Source organism: Rhineura floridana, chromosome 7, assembly GCF_030035675.1.
Source record: "Rhineura floridana isolate rRhiFlo1 chromosome 7, rRhiFlo1.hap2, whole genome shotgun sequence".
NCBI lineage: Eukaryota > Metazoa > Chordata > Lepidosauria > Squamata > Rhineuridae > Rhineura > Rhineura floridana.
This window is the reverse complement of record NC_084486.1, coordinates 154,890,033-154,917,252: the sequence shown is the minus strand read 5'-3', so window position 1 is coordinate 154,917,252 and position 27,220 is coordinate 154,890,033. Positions and strand designations below refer to the sequence as shown.

Genomic DNA, 27,220 nt, shown 5'->3' with positions numbered 1-27,220 from the left:
TCCTGTGTAAAACCTTGTTTTATCTTCATTGGGGGCATAAATACCCACTATCAAAATTTTTATGCCCTGTAAAGTAATTTCAACCCCCACAAATCTACCACTATCATCCAGTAATATCAATTTAGGAAGCAATTGTGGGTTAATGTAAAGAACAACTCCATTTTTTTTTTTAATCCAGCCGAAATAAATTCTTCACCCAAATTTTTACAAATCAAATATTTGGAATCTTTCTTCTTAATATGAGTTTCTTGTAAACAAATTATATCCAATTTTAATTTTTTCAAATAATGAAACACTTTCTTTCTCTTCTGCGCTGTGTTGGCTCCATTTATATTCCAAGTTAGATATTTGTAATCCATCTTTAAGCGTGTATTTTAAAATTTACCAGTTTTTCGATAATTGTAAAATTCTTTAAAAAATATAATTTAGGCAATTTCAACCAAGTCAACATGAGAAACTTAAAATATTGGGTGTAGAGTTACCAGGTCTCCGTTTTTCGGCCGGAGTCTCTGGTTTTTGGGGGCCCTCTCCAGCTAGCACCTCTTAATCTCCGGACTCTCAGCTTCAATTAAAAAAAAAACTTTCTAGGTGGTCTGGTTCCCGAGATATACACCAAAACGTCAGCAGCCACCCCACGACTGTTTAATCTATTTAACTGATACGACACTGAAGTTGGTTCCTAGTTCCCAGTTCCTTATTTGCTTGAAAGTTCAAAACACTAAAAAAGAAGAGTTGACAACTGCAGCAACTTCAAACCAAACTTAACATGTCTCTGAACCCCAAAATATGTGTTGGGGTACCCTGTATGATATATCCCTGTGATCGGGGGACTCTCCCCGTCAAGAATAACAATACATTTAAGAAATCAAAATCATCAGGCTTCTGATATTATCATAAATACATAATGATGTCATAAAATCATAAAAAAGTAACTGGGGGTGCCCACCCCAAACTCTGCTCTGGGACAGGAGAAATCATATACCCCAGGAAAGGGGAGGGTGTCCTCTATGAGATGCCACTGCGTCCTGCCTGGCCCAGAATTTCTGCTGGGTGCAGGGCACGGAGGAGGGCATCTATGCAAAATCAAAATGGACAAAAACACGTAGAAAAAAATAAGTAACTGGGGGTGCCCACCCCAAACTCTGCTCTGGGACAGGACAAATTATATACCCCAGGAAAGGGGAAGGTGTCCTCTACGAGATGCCACTGCATCCTGCCTGGCCCAGAGCTTCTGCTGGACGCAGGGGAAGGATGAGGGCATCTATGCAAAATCAAAGCAGACCAAAACATACAGGAAAAAATAAGTAACTGGGGGTGCCCACTCCAAAATCTGCAGGGGAAGGATGAGGGCATCTATGCAGACAGAAAGGGTAGAGAATCTTCTTACTCTTACTCATTTCTCAGACCTCTTTCTGAAGTGAAGGGTCAAATCTGTAAAGACGCTTGGAGCAGCCACATTAAAAAATAAGGGCAGGGCATTTGAGACAGGGGGTTGCCAACCCTGCTTGGATATGGATGTCTTTGCAGAGGATCCCTAGTCAAGCTTTACCAACAGCACAATCCAAACCATATCTACTCAGAAGTAAGTCCTATTGAGTTCTATGGGGCTTAGTCCCTTAGTACGTGTGTTTAAAATTGCAGCCTTCAGGGGCATCCATCTTTACTCCCAAATGCTCCCATCTAACATCTCCACAACACTAGGCTCCTTTCTTCCTACAATGGCCTTCTGGTGACTGGCCTGGCCTGAAGGCACTTAAACCCTTCTTGCCAAAAGCAAGTAGGCTAGATTAAATGTTCCCTACCCAGGCTCCATCTTTTAGCTAAGATGTCTATCTTAATTTCCAAGTGGTAGGAGGGAGGTGCCCAGAATGACAAAGCAATATGATAAAAAGTCACAATTTTATTCCGTTTTTATGAATAAAAATTATATAAAAAGCCCAACGCGTTTCGGCTAATCACATATAGCCTTCATCATATTGCTTTGTCATTCTGGGCACCTCCCTCCTACCACTTGTTATATTGAATGACATCCACTTTTTTCCTATCTCTAGCTTAATTTCCAGTCAGATGTTTTTTTTAATTGTATGCTCCATGCAACTGTGGTTGATGCTTAAGGTATCATGCTTAATGACATCACTTGGGCCCACCCCGTGACATCACTTGGGCCCGCCCCTAAAATCTCAGGTTTTGGGATGCTTCTGACCTGACAACCCTAATTGGGTGGTTCAGTTAACTCTGACTACTTCTTCACCTTTGTCTTCCTTGTGCGCTGTCTGGAAAAGAAATACAAGCTTTCCTGCTTTTTCAGTTCCCAACTTATTTCTCAACTTAGAGTGAATTAGTCCAAGGGAAGAAAAAGTTCTCTCCACACCTGCAGAAGAGGCGACTGCTGTTAAGAGCTGGATTGCCACTTCAGTGGTCTCATTGTTCAGATCTACTCCATCTCTTTAAATTCTCAATTCATTGACCTTCCCTGTCTTTGCCCTTAGAGAGAGGCAAGGCCGAGAGAGGGAAAGCCACAGCTCTTCATCTACACCACCGGCAGAACAGGGCTGATCAGATTGTCTACCATCTCCATAAACTGCTGTTAACTTATTCACAGAATATAATTACGAGTTGTATAACTAGTATTCATAATGATACCTTTGACCTAGGCTCTTTTTTTACTAATTGTTTTAAGAAAATTTTGAAATCGGATTTAAATTTGAAAAATTGATTTAAATAAAAAATCTGATTTTTTAAATTGACTTTTATCAACCCTGCTGAACCAAGCATCCAGTGGGTCCCCCCTCAACTGGCACATTTGCCACAGCGTTCATTTGCTGACCAGCTGGCCAGTTTTCAGTGGAAGGGTGTGGGCAGCTGAGTCAGGGGGTCTGTGGGGAGCTGGGTGGGGCAGGCAGGGAAAGGCCCCTCCCTCCCTAATTTGCCTTCTGTGTTTCTCTCTTTGCAGACATATCTTGTGGCAGTACCGGAAAGAGCACCCGGGGACCAGAGTGGGAGAGCCTCCCCCAGACGGGATGCCCGGCTTCAACAGTGGCGTTTTACTGCTAGACCTGGAGGCTATGCGCCACTCAGATCTCTACAACCGCCTGCTAGATCCGGGAGCCATCCAGCAGCTGGCCAACAAGTTCCACTTCAAGGGCCACTTGGGGGACCAGGACTTCTTCTCCCTGGTGGGCATGGAGCACCCAGAGCTCTTCCACATTCTGGATTGCACCTGGAACCGGCAGCTGTGCACGTGGTGGCGTGAGCATGGCTACAGCGAGATCTTTGACCGCTACTTCCGGTGTGATGGCCACATCAAGATCTATCATGGCAACTGCAACACGCCCATCCCAGAGGAGTAGCCACTGCCACTGCTGTTGCCACCCACGGCAGAGGGACTGTGGGGGTACCTGGCTGGTGAGCTGAAGTTTAGGGGAAGCGTGAGGGTCTTGGGCTGGGCTGTGGCTCCTACAGGCCGGCTGTGAGTGGCTCTTCCAGGAACAGCCCCCCTTGGTAGGCAAGTGGGAACCCTTGAGGGGCTTCCAGCCAGGATAGCCCTCCAACACTGGATTGCCACAAGATGGTTGGCTGGTCGGGGGGGGGGCTTGCCAATCTTTTTTCCCCTCTCTAGCAGATGGGTGTCACGGGTTGGGCCCCAGAGACTCCATGGAGAGTGAGGGAGGTGAACAGCCGTCCTCTCTGGGCATCTGCGCTGAAGCTTCTTGGGGACCAGGCCACCTTCCTCGGGCTGTGAGTGCTTCCTCCCGTCCACAGAAGAGCCCGAGGGATGTTCTGCAGTCAGATCATCATCTTGTCTCAGAGTGGCCAGCCAGGTGCCTATTAGGGAAAGCCCACAAGCAGCACTCGAGCGCAACGGCAGCTCTCCTCTCCGCGGTTTCCAGCACCTGGGATTCAGAAGCATCTTGACTCTGAAATCACAGCCTGCAATGCACATGAAGGAGCTGCGCTCCCAAAGCAACGTCGTTTCTTGTGGACCAAACCTGGATGCTAAAGGGACCGCCTGCTCCCTTCTCTGCCCCTTTTTGCCAGACTCCCCAGCCTTCTCCTCCTGCGTCTTCGCATCAAAGTTGGGGGCAAAAAGGCTCATTTTGGTACCTCTACCTTGAACCTTTGGGGCTGGCCTGAAGGCGCCAGTTGCGCGAGGGAAGCGCCTGCTGAGCTTTGGCTGGGCTGAGGGGAGACTTCGCCACGTGGCTTGTCCTGATGTTCAGCCTCTGGCTGTCGGGGGCAGGAGGCCTAGATGGAAGGGGGCTCTGTACATTCACCGCGTGGCAGCCCCTTCCGGGGGGGGGAAGAATTAAACGCATTCCAAGACAACTTGACTCTCATCTGGGGAGGGACCGGGGGGAAAATGCGCTGCGGGGATCCTGCCACAGGTCGTCCCTCTAACTTGGTTTTTGGAAGATCATGGGAAAATTCAGAAGGGGAGGGACTGTGGCTCAGTGGCAGAGCCCCTGTTCTGTGTGAAGAAGGTCCCAGGTTCAGCCCCCAGCAGCATCGCCCATTAAAAGGATTTGATTGATTGATTTGATTTATATCCCACCCTTTCTCCCAGTAGGAGCCTGGAAGCAGATGGTGGAGAAAGGTGGAAGAGTTGGCAGGTGGTCGACTTGGGCTAGATCAGGGCAAGGGAGGGTCTCTGGTCTCCACAGGTTGTTGGACCGCAGCTCCCAGCAGCACACCCCGTTCTCAGGGATGATGGGAGTTGTAGTCCGGGAGGGCCGGGGGCTCCCCACCACTAGATGAACCAAGCACCTCCCCTGGTCTGAACCAGCTTCCTGGGCATTGACTTGCCACCGTTGAGCAGGGGAGCCTGTTGCCCTCTTCGCCTGGCCCCATGGTGTGGGGCAGTGTGCATGCCTCCCTCCCTCCACAGCTAGAGGCAAGGGGAATGCAACTTGTGTCCAGGTTTCTGCAGGGCAGTTCTTTCCCTGGCGTTGCATCTCGGCTCCCCCCTCTTGAACTTGGCTGAGGAGTGGGGTAGGGGACTGAACAGAAGCAGTCAAGCCACTTCTGGGGGCTCAAGTTCAGAAGATTGTCTAGGGATCCAAAAGGGTTTGATGTGGGGAGACTGAGGCCTCAGGACCCCTCAGCTGCAGGTGCCTACCCAGCCTGGCTCTGCGGGGCTTCTCAGCTGAGGAAGACTTGGCTGCTGCCCTTCTGCTTACGAGGCAAAAGGCACTTAGCAGCAGAGCACTCCTCACAATGAGGCGTCACCAGCCAGGTCTGACAAGGCCCAGACGAGAGGCGCCCCTCCCCCTTGACCCCCTTTGCCTGGGCAGAGGGGGAAGGATCCTAGCTGCCGAGAGAGGGGCAGGGAGGCCTGCCGATGCGGGCTGTCATTGCAGGCTGCAAGGGAGCGGTGGGAGCAGCTGCCCCACGCGGCTGATAAATGAGGCCCCGAGGCCTGAGAGGGAGGGTGCGAAGCCAGGGGCTCCCTCTTGCGCCTCCATGGCAGCCTCTATCTAGATGACAATGCTGTGATTAGTAGGAGCCAGCATGGGTTTGTCAAGAAAAAATCCTGTCAAACTAATCTCATCTCTTTTTTTGATCGGGTCATTAGCTTAGTAGATGGTGGAAATGTCATCTATCTAGATTTCAGCAAAGCGTTTGACAAAGTCCCCCACGACCTTTTGATTAGCAAACTGGTCAAATGCGGACTAGATGGAAATACTGTCAGGTGGATTCACAACTGGTTGGAAAACCGTACTCAAAGAGTGGTCGTCGGTGGCGCTGCTTCGGACTGGAAGGAGGTTTCGAGTGGAGTGCCACAGGGTTCTGTCCTGGGGCCGATACTCTTCAACATTTTTATCAATGACTTAGATGACGGGGTGGAGGGAAGCCTTATGAAGTTTGCGGATGATACGAAACTGGGAGGGATAGCTAACACAATGGAAGACAGGAATAAAATCCAAAGGGACCTGGATAGACTAGAAAATTGGGCTGAAATTAATAAAATGACATTCAATAAAGACAAATGCAGGATTCTGCATTTAGGCCACAAAAACACAATGCATGGGTACAGGATGGGAAATACCCGGCTTAGCAGTAGTGCGTGTGAGAAGGACCTTGGAATTGTAGTGGATCGCAAGCTGAACATGACCCAGCAGTGTGATGCTGCAGCAAAAAAGGCAAACGTGGTTTTGGGCTGCATAAACAGAGCTATAGTTTCCAGGTCAAGGGAAGTAATAGTTCCACTATATTCTGCATTAGTCAGGCCTCATCTGGAATACTGCGTTCAGTTCTGGGCGCCTTTTTTTAAGAAAGATATAGACAAGTTAGAGCGGGTTCAGAAGAGGGCGACGAGGATGATAGCCGGTATGGAGAACAAGTCTTATGAGGAAAGGTTGAAGGAACTTGGCATGTTCAGTCTGGTGAAGAGAAGGCTGAGGGGTGACATGATTGCACTCTTTAAGTACCTGAAGGGCTGTCACATAGAGGAGGATACAGATTTGTTCACTGCTGCCCCAGAGGGTAGGACTAGGTCTAATGGTTTTAAGTTGCAGGAGCGTAGATTCAGATTGGACATTAGAAGGAACTTCTTGACAGTAAGGGCAGTTCGGCAATGGAACCGACTGCCTAGGGAGGTGGTGGGATCCCCTTTGCTGGATGTCTTCAAGCAGAGGCTGGACAGCTATCTGTGGGAGATGCTCTAGCTGTGGATTTCCTGCTGTGATCAGGGGGTTGGACTCGATGGCCTACAAGGCCCAATTCTATGATTCTCTTTGGGGCAATGAACAGCAATGTTTGTGGTGAAAGACCATTAGACAGATTTCCCACATGCGTTGTGTGGTGAATTGGAAGGAAGAGGTACCTGGCAAGGAAGGGGCGGGGGGGCTCACACCTTTCCCCGCCCATACATTACATTATGATGAGGAAATTAAAGTTGATCAGTGTTTGAACTGCAGATGGAACCGGGTCAAGCCAGGGTGATGTCGCCCATGTCAGCAGAGAGGTTCCCAACATCCTTGTGGCTGGGGACGTGGTGACTGCCCTGCCCTGCCCCAACGTCTGCCCAAGTAGCCAGGCAGTGGGCAGGGTGGCATCTGCATCAGTGGGCGGCCCAGCATCAAGTCCTGTTTTCAGACGGAGGTATCTGCACTTTCTCTAGGCTGAGCGCTTACTTGTTTGTGCAAAGCATCGTGCATAAATCTGGGGGCTGGGCTTTAAAAGTTCCCAAGAGTCGGCTATTCTGCTTCCTTGGCAAAGAGATCTGGAGGCCTTAAAAATTATGTGAAACATCAGCAAGAACCGTGGCTGGTACAGAGCTATGGGGAAGGTTTTGGTTGTATTTTGGCATTGCAATGCTTATTTATGTGCAGACAACCTTGAAAACTGATGTGGGAAAGCAATACAGAAGAACCCCGTTAAGTAAAAGAAATGGAAGCAACCTCTCCATAACGGAAATCTCTTGTCCTGTGACGTCCTCACGGGCAAGAGTCAGTCAGGAGCTGCAGCCAGGGGTGGGCAGACTGCACAGAGTTGCGTCTGCTGAGCTTTCTCTCTCTGCTGCCCCCTTCCCTCCGGCACGTCCATGCCCACGAAGCAGAAACGCAAGTGATTTCCAGAGGGGTGGCCATCACAGAGCCTGACAAGGATGAGGGCTGTGGTTCCCCACCCATCTATAACAATATATTATTATTATTATTAATACCCCGCCTTTCGGCCAAAGGCCTTCACAGCGGCTTACAAAGAAAAATAAACACGGGTATAAAAATACAGTAAAAGCAATACAATTTACAAAAATTCAATAACAGTAGATCAACAGTCACAGTTTATATCCCTGCAGCTATCTGGCCTGTATTAATGTGGTCAGCACACTCCCTCCCTTATTTTATGTTATTGTTGTTATGTGCCTCCAAGTGGACTATGACTTATGGCGACCTTCTGAGTCAGTGACCTCCAATAGCATCTGTCGTGAACCACCCTGTTCAGATCTTGTAAGTTCAGGTCTGTGGCTTCCTTCATGGAATCAATCCATCTCTTGTTTGGCCTTTCTTATTTTATAATAGTTCCATAATAGCCTCATAGACTGGGAAGGGACCGTGAAGGTCATCCAGTTCAGCGTCATGCTCAGTATAGGATGCAGTCGCCTCCAAACTGCTCCATTGTTGAACAACTCCTGATATTAAGGAAGTTTCTCTTGATGGTTAGCTAAAATCTGCTTCCTGAGAATCAGAGAATAGTAGAGTTGGAAGGGGCCTCTAAGGCCATCCAGTCCAACCCCCTGCTCAATGCAGGAATCCAAATCAAAGCATTCCTGACAGATGGCTGTCCGGCTGCCTCTTGAAGGCCTCCAGTGTCGGAGAGCCCACTACCTCTCTAGCTAATTGGTTCCATTGTTGCATGGCTCTAAGAGTTAGGACGTTTTTCCTGATGTCCAGTCGAAATCTGGCTTCCTGCAACTTGAGCCCATTATTCCGTGTCCTGCACTCTGGGAGGATTGAGAAGAGATCCCGGCCCTCCTCTGTGTGACAACCTTTCATGTACTTGAAGAGTGCTATCATATCTCTCCTTAGTCTCTCCTTAGTCTTCTCCAGGTTGAACATGCCCAGTTCTTTCTCCTTGCAATTTCTTTTAGCCGTTCCCTCCGGAGCGGTAGAGAACAAGTCTGAGTGGCAGCCCTTCAGATACTTGAAGGCTCCTGTTACGCCTTCCCTTGATCATCTCTCCTCCAGGCTACACACCTCCCCCCCCCCCCCGTCCCTGGGCTGTTTCAGCCATTCCTCATTAGACTAGGCTCCCAGACTCCTTGCCACCATCCTGGTCATCACTCTTCTCTGTGCATGATCCAGTTGGTCAGTTTCCATCCATCCTAAAACGGACTCTGGGTGTGGCCTGCCCAGGGCAGAAAAGAGTAGGATAGCTACTCATCTCATGGCCTGGAGGGCGCTACTTCTGTTAATGCAGCCTGTGCTTGCATCTGCTTTTTTGGCAGCCTTTGCAAGGCTGGTGTCTCAGTAACATAGTGAAAGTGCCACCAAGGTTTGCCTGCTTACAGCAATCGACACCTAAATATTTAATACCTGGACCTTTAAGAGTTGGAGAAGCAATCAAATAGTGCTTGCTTTATTTATGCTGGCAGCACCCTTTCTTTGAACAGGATTCCTCTCTATCCAGTGTTGTGCTTTTGTGCAACTGGCCTGTGGATGTTTAACATGACAAACGCTCCTTCCAAACACAAAGCAGGAACCGAGCAGAGCATTAATCAAGGCCCAGTGCATGGTATGCGCAAAGCTCTCCTCCAGCACCACATTTCAAATGAGTTGATTTTTCTCTTATCCACCTTTTTCGCTGTCCAACGTTCATATCCATACACAGAGATCAGGAATATCATGGTCTGAATGATCCTGACTTTAGTGTTCAGTGATACATCTTTGCATTTGAGGACCTTTTCTAGTTCTCTCATAGCTGCCCTCCCCAGTCCTAGCCTTCTGATTTCTTGACTATTGTCTCCATTTTGGTTAATGACTGTGCCAAGGTATTGATAATCCTTGACAAGTTCAATGCCCCTGCGATGTAGGACAGGGAAATATTCTGGTGCAGGATCCAGCTGCTGGCCGATGCATGCACACTCCCTGTTTAACGGCGAGTTTAGCTTAGCAACCACTGGGGCAGCCCTCCCCAAATTGGTGCCCTCCAGCCGTTTTGGACTCGTAACTCCCAGTAGCCAGCATAGCCTCCTACCTGGCAGGCACCAGCTTGGGAAGGAAGAGAGCCTTTGCCCTTAAACTAGAGTGCAGCAGCCTGAACTGTTGCTTGGGCTGCCAGAGCTCTCAGCAACCACTATGGAAATACCCTTTCTATCCCACAGCCCACCAAAAGACCCCAGAGGAAGGCAGGACAGCTGAGGGCCGTTTGCTGAGTTGGGAACAACAGAGAGCAGCATAGGTGGTTCTTGCACCAGCCTTGTTGAAGTCTCCTGCTCTGCCACGTCCTGAATCCCAGCCAGCTCAGCTGCCTTTTGGAAAGTGCAAGGTCCCAGCAAGAGGCTGTGCCAAGCATCTGCTAGGCGGGATCCAGAGGGCTTTTCCCTAAGAGTGCTTTGCTGCCCGCTGAGGCTGCCTGTCAGCTGTTCACTGAGACAGCAGTGTCGGTGGGGGTGCAGGCAGGGCTGGAGATTCCTTGGTCATTGCCAGGCCGTAAGTCCTCAGCCGGCAGCTTGGCTATAAATCTGCCAGGCTAGCAAGGAGGAAGCAAGATAAGGGCAGAGGCCGTTCGAAGCTTACGTGCCAAGCCAGAAATCCAGAAGAGCCGTCAGTGAAGGTCCGGGTCTAGTTTGCCGAGAGATCAGTCCAAGTCAAGGTTCAGGGGATAGGAAGACACACAGCGGTCACGCCTGACGTAGTCAGCCACAAGCTGCAGCCAAGGTGTGCCTTATAAAGAGCAGGTTTGACTTTTAAGGAGCAGGTTTGTCAGCAGGTGTGAGCCCTCAGCGTTTGGGCCTTAAGTGGACAGGCCTGCCCCTCTTCTGCCTGACCTGCTGTCTACGTTCTGCAGGTGAGGGGGGAGTCTCCTGTTCACTGTCTGCGTCTGGCTGAAGGGCTTCAGCTGTGTCTGGGGTGCTCTGCAGCTGAGGGGGAGAAGGAGCTGGGTTCTCAGGAGGCTCCTCCATGTCTCCTTCTGGGTCTGCTGCTCCTGGGTCTGCTGCTGTTACTCCCGAGTCATCCTCATCTGATGAGTCCTCTGATGGGGCCATGACACTGCCTAGGATTGAGTCACGCACACACCCCTCATGTCTCTCACACTATTAAAGCCAAGGCACTTGTCCTGTAATTGCAGCTTATCAAAGGGGTGCATCTGTCATCCCCACTGCAGCCGGCAGCTGCAAAATATTTTTAGCACGGGCGTTTATGGAGAGATGCCAGATCACCCATAGCTGATGTGCAGGGCAGCCTGCTTAATCCCCTCTTCCCACTGGAAGCTGGGTGGGATGGAGCTGACTTGGTGGAGCAGATTTGCTCATGTTCACCAAAGCCCACGGCAACCTGATAAGGGGGTGGGAGGAAGGGAAAGCAGGACTGTTTGGGGGGGGGCACGGGCCTCTCAACCGCCCTCCCCTGGTGAACCTCCTGTCAATCCCAAATCGCCAGCCAGTCAAGTTAACTGAGTGGCACACACACACACACCACTGAGTTCGCACTGTATGCAACCAGTGTCCACAGGAGGAGACAGCCATGTGTTTGCATTTGTGTGTGTCTGCTGCAGCAAACACAAAAGAGTCTTGGGACAATTTTAGTCTTTTAAGATTTTATGAGCAGGATAAAAGCTTCTCTCAATCAACTCTCTCCAACCTGCATAATTTTATACACTTCTATGATGTCACCTCTGACTCACCTTTTCCCTAAAGAGCCCCAAATGCTGCAACCTTTCCTCACAAGAGAGTCGTTCCATGTCCCTGATCATCTTGGTTGCCCTTTTCTGAACCTTTTCCAGCTCTGCAATATCCTTTTTGAGTTTTATTTTCAGTGTGTTTCCTAATGATACCTGGCATGGAATTTGCCTTTTTCACAGTTGTCACACACTGGGTCAGCATCCTCGTCAAGCTCTCCACAGCGGCCTCTGAGGTCCCTGAGCAGCAGTGGCGCTTGGGGACTGAGGTGCCAAGCAGCACAACGCTCTTGCAGCCTGACTGTACCTTCTTGTACATCCTTAGGAGCCCTGAGGATGCAGGAGGCTGTCATCCCGTGAGATGCAGGCCTCTCCAGGAGAAATCTGTCTGCAGGAAAGGAAGCCATAACCTCTCCTGTGGCTCTTGCATCCTCTTCAACTGCCCAGTGCTGGGAGGTGGGCCTGCTTAAGCTGCCTGGAGATGCCATGCTGGGAGCAGTTGCTAGCCAGTGCTTGCCGCATCCAAGGCCTGCCCTGCCAATATGCTGTTCTGCCCTGGGTTGCCTTGTCATTTGCAGGGCCTTCTCACATTCCTCCCCAAAGGACAGTCCCTTCTTGGGAATGTCTTGACTGCTGACCTTTGTAGGGAACCAGGACTCCAGTATATGACAGCCGCACACAGAGCAACCCCTCAAATGAGGAAGGGTTGCCCATGGCAAGTTCGGGCTCGTGTCAACTGATGAACCAGCCTGGCTTTATTCACCTGCCTGCCCGCCCCATTTCCAGGAGAAAACTCTCTCGCTCTCTCTGTTAAATCTATACAAACTCCAATGCAGCATGAAAGGGAGCAAAGGAGGGGTGGGGGGGTGGAGCGAACCTCCTAAGCACCCACTTCAGAAGCCAGGTAAGATCAAGCCACAGGGAACTGTTTTGTTAAATTGTTAAAATCTGCACCCCACCTTTTCACCCAGTGGTGCTTATGGTGGCTAAAAGCAATAACAAGAAAACAACGTGAAAAGCATACAGCCCCCCCCCCCTGCTTGAAATGTGCCCTCTGTGTGGCCCACCACCAGACCCTGCTTCCCATGGGCATCTGGTTGGCTACTGTGGGGACAGGATGCTGGACCAGGTGGGACCTTTGCCTGATCTGGCTGCTGCTTTGGAGGGAAGGGAGCTGTCAGGGTCTTTTCTGAAGTGGCCTGTCGTCCAGCTTGGCCCAAGAAAATGTTTTCCCTCCTGAACTTTGATGCCAATCCAAGGCTTTTAACTAGAGTATTTGATGGATTCAGTTGTTGTATATTGCCTTGTGGGCATAAAGACAATTCATAAATACTTTTAAAATAAATAAAAATGAGGCAGTTAAACATAAAAAGCCACCAATGACCACCTTTTTACATGTTGGCTTACGAGCAGAAGTCCTGTCTGAATAAATGTACCTTTGCTGCCGGTGGGATTTCACCAGAGATTGGGCTAGGCGGCCCTCTCTTGGCAAGGAGTTGTGCAGCCTGGGAGCAGCCACCGAGAAGGCCCCGCCCTCTCACAGGTTCCCTCCAAATGAGCTTCAAATGTTGGCAGGACAGTGCAGGTGGGCTCCTCTGGGCGAAGTGCAGTCTTCCTGGTAACCTGGAAACGGCAGGAGGGGAGAGGGCTCAGGGAGGCTCCTTTCCACATTTCATTCTGGTGCAATGCTAAGGTCATAAGAGGCTGCTGGATCAGGCCAGTGGCCCGTGCAGGACCCGAGTGCAAGAGCAGTGCTCTCTCCTCCTGCACTTTCCCACAACTGGTATTTGGAAGCATACTCCCTCCACATATGGTGGCTGATCGTAGCCATTATGACTAGTGGCCACTGATAGCCTTTCCCTTCATGAATTTATCTAATCTCCTTTCAAAGCCATCTAAGTAGGTAGCCATTGCTGCCTCTTGTGGGAGCGTATTCAGCTCACAATGCCCTGTGTGCAGAAATGCTTTTTTGGTCTGTCCAATGCAGTGAAAGCTTTACCCTTCTATTCAGAGCCCTTTCCCTTACCTGGAGGAAGCTGTTTTGGCATTCTCCTGGAACGAGGGCTGCAAAATCAGCCTCTAGAAATCTTGTCAAGGAGATGCGGTGTCTTCCCTGTGTATGATGTAACAATTCCTAATTGGGCAGAAGTTCCGACTGCTACTTCCTGAAGAGGCAGGATTGGGTTTCTTCATCTCTCTGCAGCACCCTCCACCCCCACAAGCCCCGCTTTCTCCACTGAATTCTGGGGTCAGGGAATGCCAATGGAGACACAGGAAGCTGCCTCAGACTGAGTCACACCCTTGGCCCATCTAGCTCAGTATTGCCTACCTTTCCAGTAGTTTTCCGGGCCCAATTCAAGGTGTTGGTGTTAACCTTTAAATCCCTATACGGTTTCGGCCCGGTTTATCTGAAGGAGCACCTCCAGCGTCACCAACTATGCCGCCCGACAAGATCTGCCACGCAGGGCCTTCTCTCAATCCCACCAACAAAAGTAGCTAGGTTGGTGGGGACTAGAGAGAGGGCTTTTTCGGTGGCGTCCCCCACTCTCTGGAATTCCCTCCCGTTCGATCTTCGACATGCCCCTTCCCTGGATACCTTCTGCCGAGCATTAAAAACTTGGCTGTTTGGTCAGGCCTTTGAGACTATCGGGATGGGCTAATTATATACTCAATCCCCGCTGCTATGTATTACAATTGCTGCTATTCTGTCACTGTTGATTATTTGTATTTTATTGTATTTACTGTATTTTGTATTTTATTGAATTTAATATGTACGCCGCCTAGAGTGGCTTCGGCCAGATAGGCGGCCTAAAAATTAAATTATTATTTTTTATTATTATTATTATTTACCTTGACTGGCAGCAGCACTGTGAAGCACAGTTGTATGGCTGACTCTTAATAACTAGAAATCTGGAGAAAGCCCTAGGAATATACATGGCTGGGGCACTAGGAAAATACCACCTTGTATCTCTCTCCAGACTTACTGTACGTGCCCAAAAATTCTATGGATAAGATAGCTCAGCTCGTGGTATTTATACAGACCAACCAAATGATTCACCTGTCATGACAATGCTGAGATTTATACATTTGTTGACCACTGAGGAAGACCCTTTGTGGGCTGAGACGCAACTTGTTTTCAGTATTGTTGGCCACATGAGCTTGATGGCCAGACATCACCTTTATGTTGTTGTGTTCATAATGAGTGCATTTTAGAAATTTCATAAAATTCAAGTTGAATTATATTTTTGATACATATTTTAGTGGCATTTCACATATTTTACTCATGCTCAATTTTGTGCCTTTGTCTAGGCCGCAACTCTGTGCCAGGGTTTCAGGGGGCAGAGGGGGCTATGCCCATCCTCCTAGGAGATGCTGGGATTGCAGTAAGCTACTAGTGGGACAAGGTCCATCAGGCAACTACAGCCTGAAAGACAACAAAAGACGATGTGAAAGTCCCAGCCAAGGATCAGGCTTTTGGTAAACCAATAGAATATTTATTTATAAACACCAGGAAATAACAAGATTATGTAAGGTATGTTTAACAAGCGTATGGTTTCATATAGTGTCACTCTTTATGTTTCTGGTCATATATATATTGCCTAAATATCAGCCAAATACAATCCAAGCCTCCCTCATAACTCTGCCAACCAATTCCTCCAAAATCCCTCTCATCAACCAACCGACTTCCTCAACAACTCCCCCTGACTCAACTGTCATCCTCTCATTTATACCTTCTGCCATTCAAACACTCAGCCAATCATCATCCAACATTCTCCAGCATTCTAGCCCATGTACTCCCCCTCTCACTCAGTCACTTACCATATATTGCTTAATAAACCCGCACTTACCATATTTACAGATATTAAAATACAGGGACATCACACTGGTCATGGCACCAGGGAGGCTTGCCCTGTGGAGCCTGATGCCCCAAATGCCTCTGCCCCCCCCACCCCAAATGCCCACGCCAGGCTCTTCTTGGAGTCCCCTAGTGAGTGCCTCCCCCCTGGCCACCGCTCTGCCCCAAGAGGGCGCCCCTGTACTTCCAGGAGAGCGAGCAATGCCACTGGGGCTCCGTGGGAGGCAGAGCGCCAGCGGTGCATTCAGGGGGTCCCAGGTTCAATCCCAATGGTGGCAGCATCTTCGGGAATGGCTGGGTGAGACCCTGGGCCGAAAACCTTGGGAAGATGCTGCCAGTCCATGTTGACAATACTGAACTAGAGGGACCAGTGAGAGGCTGCCAGGACTGTTCTGGAGCCTGCCTGTCTTCCTGGTTTGCCTGCAAGGGAGGCTAGTGGAGGCCCTTGTTGACCACAAAGCCAACTCCCTGCAGGGGGGGAGTCACAAAGGCAGAAAGAGCCACATTTGGTGCAGTGCAATATTTGGTGCCCCTCCCTCCCCCCATCCCCCCCCCAGGCTCTGAGACTGAGGCCAACAGGGAGGAGCGTGGGCCATTTCAGCCCTGGCAAGCCCGGTCCACCTGTGACTGCAGCAGCCTTTGCCCACCTGCTATTTCCGACATCATAATGCCATTGTATAAATCTATAGTGCGGCCGCATTTGGAATATTGTGTACAGTTCTGGTCGCCTCATCTCAAAAAGGATATTACAGAGTTGGAAAAGGTTCAGAAGAGGGCAACCAGAATGATCAAGGGGATGGAGCGACTCCCTTATGAGGAAAGGTTGCAGCATTTGGGGCTTTTTAGTTTAGAGAAAAGGCGGGTCAGAGGAGACCTGATAGTAGTGTATAAAATTATGCATGGCATTGGGAAAGTGGATAGAGAAAAGTTCTTCTCCCTCTCTCATAATACTAGAACTCGTGGACATTCAAAGAAGCTGAATGTTGGAAGATTCAGGACAGACAAAAGGAAGTACTTCTTTACTCAGCACATAGTTAAACTATGGAATTTGCTCCCACAAGATGCAGTAACGGCCACCAGCTTGGATGGCTTTAAAAGAAGATTAGACAAATTCATGGAGGACAGGGCTATCAATGGCTACTAGCCGTGATGGCTGTGCTCTGCCACCCTAGTCAGAGGCAGCATGCTTCTGAAAACCAGTTGCCGGAAGCCTCAGGAGGGGAGAGTGTTCTTGCACTCGGGTCCTGCTTGCGGGCTTCCCCCAGGCACCTGGTTGGCCACTGTGAGAACAGGATGCTGGACTAGATGGGCCACTGGCCTGATCCAGCAGGCTCTTCTTATGTTCTTAAAGCAACAGAAGCTGATGGAAGTGATCAGAGATGCGGAACCAGGACCAGATACCTCTCAGGAAATAAGGAGCGTTTGGAGGGAGAAAGACGAAAAAGCACAGGACCTCAGTCAAATGCGTGAGTAACTTGCAAATCCCTTTGATCATAAATTGTAAGAATGCCAGAGAGATGTGGACTGCACTGGAGTCTAACCACCAGCCAAAAGGCCAATGGCATTTAATTTCAATGCTACGAAGTCTTATTAACTTTCAAATGAGGGATGATTCATTTGAAGAACACCTCACTAAATTTATGGTGTTAACCCAGGGAACAGAAGAAGCTGGCGCGAGGCTGGACCAGCCCGTACAGATTGCTTTGTTTCTAGATTCCCTCCCAAGATCAATGGATACTTTCCCCCTTATATTGCAACAACAGAAAAAGACTTTAAATGAAATTATATCAGAAGTCAGGGAACAATTCTTTCAGGAGAGTGAAAGAAACTTTGCAGGAACAGACTGCGTCTCCTCTTTCCTAAGTAAACAAACTTCTGGCCACTGCCAGTCACATGCAGATTTAGAAAACAAAGGAGGCAATCAAAAGATGCTAGATCTCAATGCTGCTATTTATGTGGTTCAGAAACTCACCTTAAAAGTCAGTGCAACAAGAAAGGGAAGTCTGAAGGACAAAATAAAGGATTTAAAAAGACAGACAAGAAAGATGCCAACAGTTTACAAGTAACTCATGTTGAAAAATGTTGTAATAATAAAGTCTATGTAGATTCAGGAGCAAGTGCTCATCTGATAAATGCAAAGACCCTGTTTGAAACTCTAACCCCACGTGGAGGCTCAGTCAAGGTCGCTGACTCACGGGAAGTGCCCATAAGGGGGGGAGGAAATGCAAAGCTGGTTTGCCAGACTCCAAGCGGTACAAAAGAGATTTACCTTAGGAATGCACTCTGGACCCCAGGAATTTCTAATAATTTTATCTCAGTCAGTGAGGCAACCAATAAAGGATGTTCAGTGCTATTTGAACAAGATTCCTGCACAATTTCTCGAGATGGTGTAATTATATACACAGCTACTAAGAGAAAGGGAATGTATGAAATTGATAAACAAAGTCCAGAAGCGAATGTTGTAGAGGACTGCTGTAACAAGTCATGTTTGCACCTATGGCACAGGAGGCTTGGGCACAAAGACATTGCAAAGATTAATACCCTTCAAAGGAATAATTTAGTAAGAGGCATGAAAATTGAACCCTGCCAAGAAAAGGGGAGATGTACATGCTGTGTGAAGGCTAAAGGGACGAGACCAAGTTTTCCTAAGCAGAGTGAAAGGAAGACTAAGCGCCCCCTAGAGTTGATTCACAGCGACATTTGTGAAATGCCAGTTCCTTCAAATGGTGGAAATAGATACATTGTTAGTTTATTGATGACTATTCACTGTAGTCACTGTAATTCACAAGATTCACTGTAATCAATATGCTGAAGGAGAAGGGGCAAATGCTTCAGAAACTCAAGGAATATGTTGCAATGGTGACCACTAAATTTCAGAGAAAGCCACAAATTCTTTGTTCTGACAGCGGGGGAGAGTACATATCTCATGCTACCCATGAGTCTGCATGGGGTTAAAAAGGATAGCTAGAGAGGAGATCTTCTTGGTTGCTAGGCTATACCTGTCCTTTGAACTCCTGCTGTCTCTTCCTTCCTGCTAGACTGATATGCAAAGGATGTTGATCCCAGTTCCTTCCCTCCTTCCCAGTCTTCTTCTTTCTCTCGTGAGGGAGAGCAGACATATTCCTTTTGTCTCTCCCTCTTCTCCAAGCATGAGGGCAAGCACTGGGGTCAGTGTTTGCAGCTCCAACTTAGCTAGTTAGCTAGATATAGGACTCTTTCCTATCAAGTATGTACTTCCAGAAAAAAGTAGTTATTTCTTATTTGAAAGCTTAAAGTCTCTGTCTGACTAATTTGCAGGGAAGGTAGAATCTTTAGCAAGGATTCAAACACACCCACATAAGCTCGCTCAGAACTCTCCGTTCCCAGCATCGCGACTCTCCGACAGATTGATCTATAAAATATAAATAGTTCAACAAACCACAAGTACAGTTACTGCTAAGCAAACTAAGAACACATTAACCTTTTTTTAAAGTTTTTTTTTTAATGTTTTTAACACTGTTTTGTTTTAATGTATTTTAAGATCTGTTTTTATGATGTTTTAAAGTGTTTTAGCGCTTTACTTGCCGCCCTGGGCTCCTGCTGGGAGGAAGGGTGGGATACAAATTAAATAATAAATAAATTAGAAACTTATAGATGGAAAAGATCCTATCTTTTCCCTCCTCACTTTCTTCAAACTAACTTAGCCAACAATACCCTCTTCTTTTAGAAGATGCTGCATTCCTTGATCAGGCAAGTGCAACAAATGAGGTCAAAGACGCTACAGAAAAGCTGGAAAACAGCAAAACGCACCAGGCAAGGGAACAGGGGTGGCTTCTCTCCTGTGTTTCATATAAGCTTCAAGAACAGCTTTTTCAGCTTCTTCCTAACCTCTTTAATAATGTTTTATTAAAATGGACAATCCCTGGGTCATGTGAAGAGGCAAGAATTATTGTGTTACCTCAACCAGGAAGGATGCCACCTCTTCATCCCTGCAATTCATCAGCCTCCCTCCCTCCTGAACCAGAGATTCAGGCTCTTTATTTCATTGGAGGCTTCCAGACTTTGAAAAAAAGTATTGGGCATAATATTGAATGCAAGTAGCAGCAGCTGTGTGTCCTGGGAGCTTCACTCTGTTTCCTGACTCCTAACTGAGCAGAGCAGAGCAAAGGGAGGTGTCTCAGCTGGTGCAGAAGATATGCACGCAAGCTAGTTCTCAGAGGCCGAGCGAACAGAACGAGCAAACAGGGAGAGCTAACAGGAGTGTGGCAGTGGAGTTTAGCGGGACAGGTCATCTGCTGTGCCCACTGGCCTGTGTGTGCTGCTATTAAAGCCAGGTACGTCTACAATAAGACCACACTCATCCATGACTTGATCGTGGTGCTGATTTGGTGTGCGTTACTGAGACCTGGGTGGGTGAGCTGGGAGGAGTTGATCTGACTTGATGCAACACCAGCACAGGCTGCAGGGACAGGGGACGGGGGTTGCTGTGGTCTAAAGAACTTCCATCTGCCACCAGAAAACCACTCTGCCTTGGAGCTGGCTGTGAGGGCCTGCACCTGGTGTTGGGCCAAGGAGACGGTAAACTAGGGCTGCTGCTCATGTACCATCCATCCTGCTGTCCAGCAACTTCTCTGATGGAGCTGGTGGAGGTCCTCTTGGCTGTGGCATTGGAGGTGGAGGACAGGGCTATCAATGGCTACTAGCCATGATGGCTGTGCTGTGCCACCCTAGTCAGAGGCAGCATGCTTCTGAAAACCAGTTGCCGGAAGCCTCAGGAGGGGAGAGTGTTCTTGCACTCGGGTCCTGCTAGCGGGCTTCCCCCAGGCACCTGGTTGGCCACTGTGAGAACAGGATGCTGGACTAGATGGGCCACTGGCCTGATCCAGCAGGCTCTTCTTATGTTCTTATGTTCTTTTAGGTGCCCAGAACAATAGTTCTGGGTAATTTCAATGTCCACACTGAGGCTGCTTCTAGTGTTCCAGCTTGGGACTTCATGGCTCCCATGACAACCATGGGGCTGGCTCAAGTTGTCACTGGTCTGACACACAGGGCAGGGCATGCCATTGACTTTGGTTTTGCTCCCGATGGAGGAAGGGGTGGTCTGGAGATGGGGGGGTGGATGTCACCCCACTGTCATGGTCAGACCATCTTCTGGCAAAGTTATGGCTCCGATCCTTCCCTGAAGAGATGATAGGCAGATTAAGATGGTCCACTCCTGCAGACTAATGGAATCCACTGGGTTCCTGAATGTCCTGGAAAGTTTCCAGTAGATAGAGCAGGTGACCATACTGAAGCCCTTGTCACACTGTGGAACAATGAGATGTGCCAGGCTCTTGACACAGTTGCCCCTGAGTGCCATTTCTGGCATTTTGGAGCCCTGTTTGCACCTTGTTACAGCAGTGGACTATCGGCAATGAAACAGGCCAGACAATGGCTAGAGCGCAAGTGGCAAAAGACGTGCTGTGAGGCTGATCGGACACAAGTAAAACATAACCGTGCCTACTGTGTGGCAGTGAGGGTGGCGAAGAAGACCCACTTCTCTGCCACCATCACATCCAAAAGTAGCAGTCCAGTGGAGCTTTTCAGTATTGTCAGGGGACATCAACTCCAAGAAACGGAGTCTTAGACCCTTCAGAGGCCCACTGTGAATTGTTTGCAAGGCACTTTGAGGGTAAAGTTGCTCGCCTCCATAGCAATCTTGATGCCCCATCCACATCTGCTCTAGTCCCCAATGAGGTGTCCAGTGCAACCTCTGCTGCAACATCTTGGGAACAGTTGATGTAGACAAGGTCCTTGCGATGATGCGGCCAGCAACATGTCATCTCGACCCTTGCCCTTCTTGGCTTATTAAAGCTTGCCCAGGGGGTTTGACCGAGTGGATCCAGGGTGTGGTCAATGCAGAGCTTGCAAAAGTTACTTTTTTGACCTACAATTCCCATCAGCCCCAGCCAGCATGGCCACTGGATTGGGCTGATGGTAGTTCAAAAAAGTAACTTTCCCAAGCTCTGGGTAAATGCATCACTGCAGGAGGGAGTTGTTGCAGCCACCCTGAAAGAGGCGGTGATCTACCTGCTCCTGAAAAAGCCCACTCTGGACCCATTGGTCTGTGACAATTACTGACCGGTCACAAATACTCCCTTTTTAGGGTTGAGAGGGTTATGGCGCAGCAGTTGCAAGTACTCTTGGATGGAACAGATTATCTTGACTCATTCCAATCTGGGTACAGGCCTAGTTATGGGACTGAATCTGCCTTGGTTGCCCTGATGGATGACCTTTATCAGGAGAAGGACAGGGGGAGTGCAACCCTTTTATTCTGACTTGATCTCTCAGCGGCTTTTGATACCATTGGCCATGGTATCCTTCTGGGCCGACTTGGTGAGATGGGTATTGGAGGCACTGTTTTACAGTGGTTCCAATCCTATCTCCAAGGTCGCTGGCAGAGAATAGCATTGGGTGACTGTCTTTTGCCCCCCTGGCAGTTGTGCTGTGGGGTGCCGCAGGGTACCATCTTGTCCCCCATGCTGTTTAACATCTATATAAATTGTTGGGAGCAGTCATCAGGAGATGTGGGGCGAGGTGTCAGCAGTATGCTGATGATACCCAGCTCTATTTCTCTGTAACATCTGAATCTGGAGAGGCCTTGCAAGCCCTGGACCACTGCCCGGACTCAGTGGTGGGCTGGATGAGGGCCAATAAACTGTGTCTGAATCCGAGCAAGACGAGGCGCTGTGGGTTGGTGGTTCCTGAGTTCAGATAATTGATCAGTTGCCTGCTTTGGATGGTGTTGTACTCCCTCTGAAAGAGCAGGTCCGTAGTCTTGGGGTGCTCCTGGATCCATCTTTGTCACTAGACGCCCAGGTGACCTCAGTGGCTAGGAGTGCCTTTTACCAGCTTTGGCTGGTGAGACAGCTGTGGCTGTTTCTGGACCAGGATAGCATGACCACTGTTGTCCACGTACTGGTAATCTCTAGGCTGGATTACTGTAATGTGCTCTATGTGGGTCTGCCCCTGAGGTTGGTCCAGAAGCTGCAGCTGATTCAAAATGCAGTGGCATGCCTACTCACTGGGGCAGGAGATCACCAATATGTTATCCCGCTCCTGGAAGAATTGCTCCAATTCAAGGTGCTGGTTTGGTGCACAAAGCCCTATATCACTTAGGACCGGATACCTGAAAGACCGCCTTGTGCCTTACACAGCTAGTCTGTCAGTGGGTATATAAATCCATGCTGGCTTCTAGTAATCACTGCATTGTTTTCAAAGTGCTTACAGACAGAACACTTTATAATCTGCTCCAAAAATTTCCCCGGGATTGATGTCAGACTTACTGGTCTGTATTTCCAGATTCCTGGCTCAGTCAATTAATCAATTAGCTGTGGATCCAGCGATATCATCCAGCCTTCTCCAACCTCGCAAATCCTCCTTTGCAGAACTAAATACTCATGGAGAGTTTAAAGGGGAGTCAGTTCTCCTCCCCTGGGCGCCCCAGACTGAGGGGGAGGGGAATAGGCTGAAAAGGTGACCTGTGGGCCCTGCAGGCCTCTCCAGCAAAGTGAAGCAGCACTGCTGCCTTCGAAGCCTCCCTGCAGCTTGACGAGAGGATGGCGATTTGGACACAGAAGGCTCAGCTCCAAGCGGTGGAGAGTTCAGCACAGCCAGCGGCAGCCGGCTCCACTCCCTGAGGTTGGAGCCTACCCCACCTAAAAGCATAGCCAAAATGAAGGCTTCTGCTATGCTGAAATTCTGAATATTAATTAAGCAGTATATAAATACCTTAAATAAATAAATGTAGGCTTTGCATACTGGTCCTCTAAGGCAGGGTTCCCAAACTGTGGTCCAGGGGCCAGTAGTGGTCCACAAGCCTCATTCAGCTGGTCTGCGGCATGTCTAAAAATAAAATTAAAAATCATACAGAAGCGATAGCACATTGCAATTGCTACAGCAAGCAGACCAATCATTAAGCAGTCCACCAAAACCTTTATCAGTTGTCAAGTGGTTCACGGTGGAAACACTTGGGGACCACCGCTCTGGATAGGGGCCCCTGGAGCCAAAGGTTGGAAGGAACTAGTCCCTCCTGGGCAGAATGGGAGAGCTTTTGGTCAAATGGGACAGGAAGGCAGAGTAGGTGGGCCACTTAATCCCTTGCTGGACAAGGGCATCGCCAGAAAAGATGGGCACAGGTTTGCATAAACTAATCTGTATGTATAGATGAACATTTGGAATAATTCATTTAAACTGAAATGAGTACATCTCACCACAGCGGGGAAGCCTGTAACCAGGTGACCTGGGTGTGCCTGCTCACTGTGGGTGCCCCCTCATCAAGGACACCACTGTTCTCCCTTCCTGTTGTTGTTGTTGTTATGTGCCTCCAAATCGACTGCGACTTATGGCCACCCTATGAATCAGCAACCTCCAAGAGCATCTGTCATGAACCAACCTGTTCAGATCTTGTAAGTTCAGGTCTGTGGCTTCCTTGGTGGAATCAATCCATCCCTTGTTTGGCCTTCCTCTTTTTCTACTCCCTTCTGTTTTTTCCCAGCATTATTGTCTTTTCTAGTGAATCATGTCTTCTCATATGTGTCCAAAGTATGATAAACTTCCTAGGGTCCTTCAAAGACAGAACTGGGCTTGAACTGGGCCAGCCCTTCCAACAGAGGACTGTCCTCTGTAAGGTCGGACACACAGCCACCATAAGGCACAGCGGCCGCAAGGGAGGCCTCTGGAAGAGCTACAAGCTTTGATCTGATTCTCAAACACCCAAACAAAGAGAGGAGATCTGGATTGTGAAAGGGGCAGAGTCAGTGGGTGGAGAAGAGGCGCATGACCTGCCAGCTTGTCTTCTGACAGTGACACATTCACATGCCCCCTGCTGCTCTTGTTGTCCTCCGTGGCCTTTTAATGATGCCATTAATATTTACCTGATTTGTCAGACTTCCCTTTTCTCATGCGCTGGCATGTGAAAAGCTGCTGATCAGTTGGGCAAAGGTGTGTCGAGGTGCCCTGAAACCATTAGAGCTTCTGTCCAACAGGTAAATCCCTCCATGGGGGTGACCCCCCTCTTCCCTTCTCCTCCCTCCAGCTGGAGCAACATGCCCAACACTTTTGCTCTATATAGGGGTCCTTGGCGGACATTACAATTTCCTCCTCTGCAGTTCCACTGAGCTTTACTCAAAAACCTGCTGGTCAAAGCCAGCACCTGGAGAGACGCTGTTACGGCGCCCTTGGATTGGCTTCTGCAGCATTGCTCATGCCTCCAAGACATGTTTCTAAACTGCAGACTGATGACAACACTCTCTAGAACTCTGGCTGACCCCACTCCGTGGTTTCATGAAGATGTCAAACAGAATGGGGGATAAAATCAAACCCTGAGGAACCCTCATTGGTGGCTCTATGGGGCTGAGCAACACTGCCTTCTGGAGACAACCACTGATGTAGGACCACTGCCAAAGAGGACCCCCAACTCAGTCTCCCCAGAAGGTCACCATGACTGATGGGACTGAAGGCTGCTTAGAGGCCAAGAAGAATCAACAGGGATTCCTGTCCCTCTCCTGACATAGGTCACAATACATATTTGTTTTTAATGTAGAATCATAGAATCATAGAGTTGGAAGGGGCCTTGTAGGCCATCGAGTCCAACCCCCTGCTCACAGCAGGAAATCCACAGCTAGAGCATCTCCCGCAGATAGCTGTCCAGCCTCTGCTTGAAGACATCCAGCGAAGGGGATCCCACCACCTCCCTAGGCAGTCGGTTCCATTGCCAAACTGCCCTTACTGTCAAGAAGTTCCTTCTAATGTCCAATCTGAATCTACGCTCCTGCAACTTAAAACCATTAGACCTAGTCCTACCCTCTGGGGCAGCAGAGAACAAATCTGTACCCTCCTCTATGTGACAGCCCTTCAGGTACTTAAAGAGTGTAATCATGTCGCCCCTCAGCCTTCTCTTCACCAGACTGAACATGCCAAGTTCCTTCAACCTTTCCTCATAAGACTTGTTCTCCATACTGGCTATCATCCTCGTCGCCCTCTTCTGAACCCGCTCTAACTTGTCTATATCTTTCTTAAAATGAGGCGCCCAGAACTGAACGCAGTATTCCAGATGAGGCCTGACTAATGCAGAATATAGTGGGACTATTACTTCCCTTGACCTGGAAACTATAGCTCTGTTTATGCAGCCCAAAACCACGTTTGCCTTTTTTGCTGCAGCATCACACTGCTGGGTCATGTTCAGCTTGCGATCCACTACAATTCCAAGGTCCTTCTCACACGCACTACTGCTAAGCCGGGTATTTCCCATCCTGTACCCATGCATTGTGTTTTTGTGGCCTAAATGCAGAATCCTGCATTTGTCTTTATTGAATGTCATTTTATTAATTTCAGCCCAATTTTCTAGTCTATCCAGGTCCCTTTGGATTTTATTCCTGTCTTCCATTGTGTTAGCTATCCCTCCCAGTTTCGTATCATCCACAAACTTCATAAGGCTTCCCTCCACCCCGTCATCTAAGTCATTGATAAAAATGTTGAAGAGTATCGGCCCCAGGTCAGAGCCCCATGGCACTCCACTCGAAACCTCCTTCCAGTCTGAAGCAGAGCCACCGACGACCACTCTTTGAGTACGGTTTTCCAACCAGTTGTGAATCCACCTGACAGTATTTCCATCTAGTCCACATTTGACCAGTTTGCTAATCAAAAGGTCGTGGGGGATTTTGTCAGCCGCCTTGCTGAAATCTAGATAGATGACATCTACAGCATTTCCACCATCTACTAAGCTAGTGACCTGATCAAAAAAAGAGATGAGATTAGTTTGACAGGATTTTTTCTTGACAAACCCATGCTGGCTCCTACTAATCACAGCATTGTCATCTAGATAGTTGCCAATGGACTCTTTTATTATCCGTTCTAATATCTTTCCCGGTATTGAAGTCAGACTGACTGGCCTGTAATTCCCCGGATCTTCTTTTTTACCCTTTTTAAAGAGCGGGACGACGTTTGCCCGTCTCCAATCCTCCGGCACCTCTCCCATTCTCCAGGATTTCTCAAAGATGATGGCAAGAGGTTCCGAGAGTACATCAGCAAGTTCCTTCAATGCTCTGGGATGCAGTTCATCAGGCCCTGGAGATTTGAACTCATTTAGGTTAACTAGGTATTTCCTGACTATCTCCTTATCAATCTTGAACTGCAATCCCGACCCCTTACTGAGATTGCTACCGATGCAAGGTTGCACACTGTTCCCTTTTTGGGAGAAAACGGAGGCAAAATAGGCGTTGAGCAGTTCTGCCTTTTCCTTGTTATCCGTCAACATTTTGCCATCCTCATTGAGCAGCAGTCCCACCATTTCCTTGGTCTTTCTCTTGCTTCGAACATATCTGAAAAACCCCTTTTTGTTGTTCCTTGCTTCCCTCGCCAGCCTCAGCTCATTCTGGGTTTTAGCTTTCCTTACGCTATTCCTGCAAGCCCGAGCCTCTCGGCGGTACTCTTCCTTGGTGATGCGTCCTTCCTTCCATTCTTTATACATGCTCTTTTTTACTTTTACCTCCTCCACCAGTCTTCCATGTAGCCACATTGGCTTTTTCCGATGTCTTCCGTTTTTCTTCCTCTTTGGAATTGTTTGCAATTGCGCTTTTTGTAATACCTTCTTCATGAACTCCCACGCTTCTTGGGCTCCTTTTTTCTTTAGTCTATCTAGCCACGGGATCCTACCCATCATTTCCCTGAGCTTGCTAAAATCGGCTTTCCTGAAATCCAAGGTTCATGTTTGACTATATTCTTCTTTGGCTTTCCCCAGAATCACGAATTCCAGCATTACGTGGTCACTTTCCCCCAAGGTACCAACCGCTTTAATTCCCGTGACCAATTCGTCCCTGTTAGTTAAGATCAGGTCCAGGATTGCCGATCCCCTTGTTCCTTCTACTTTTTGAAAGAGGAAATTATCAGCAAGGCCCATCAGGAATTTGTTGGAGGCTTTGTGCTTCGCAGAGTTTGTCTCCTAGCAGATATCCGGGTAGTTGAAGTCCCCCAATATTTTTAATTGTTGTAAACCGCCCAGAGAGC

The 27,220-nt window shown here is 48.6% G+C and overlaps 1 protein-coding gene across 2 annotated transcripts in view; it reads left to right on the top strand.

Moving 5' to 3' along the window:
- XXYLT1 (xyloside xylosyltransferase 1) overlaps positions 1-4,828 on the top strand; it is a 35,650-nt gene extending 30,822 nt beyond the window's left edge. Inside the window, exon 4 of one of the 2 annotated variants that reach the window (XM_061637679.1) lies at positions 2,954-4,828. In XM_061637679.1, coding sequence (XP_061493663.1) covers positions 2,954-3,350 — 397 coding nt within the window. In that variant the 3' untranslated portion in view covers positions 3,351-4,828. The remainder of the gene's footprint in view (positions 1-2,953) is intronic. The other variant, XM_061637678.1, reaches the window with a different exon arrangement.
- Positions 4,829-27,220: the final 22,392 nt, after the last annotated feature.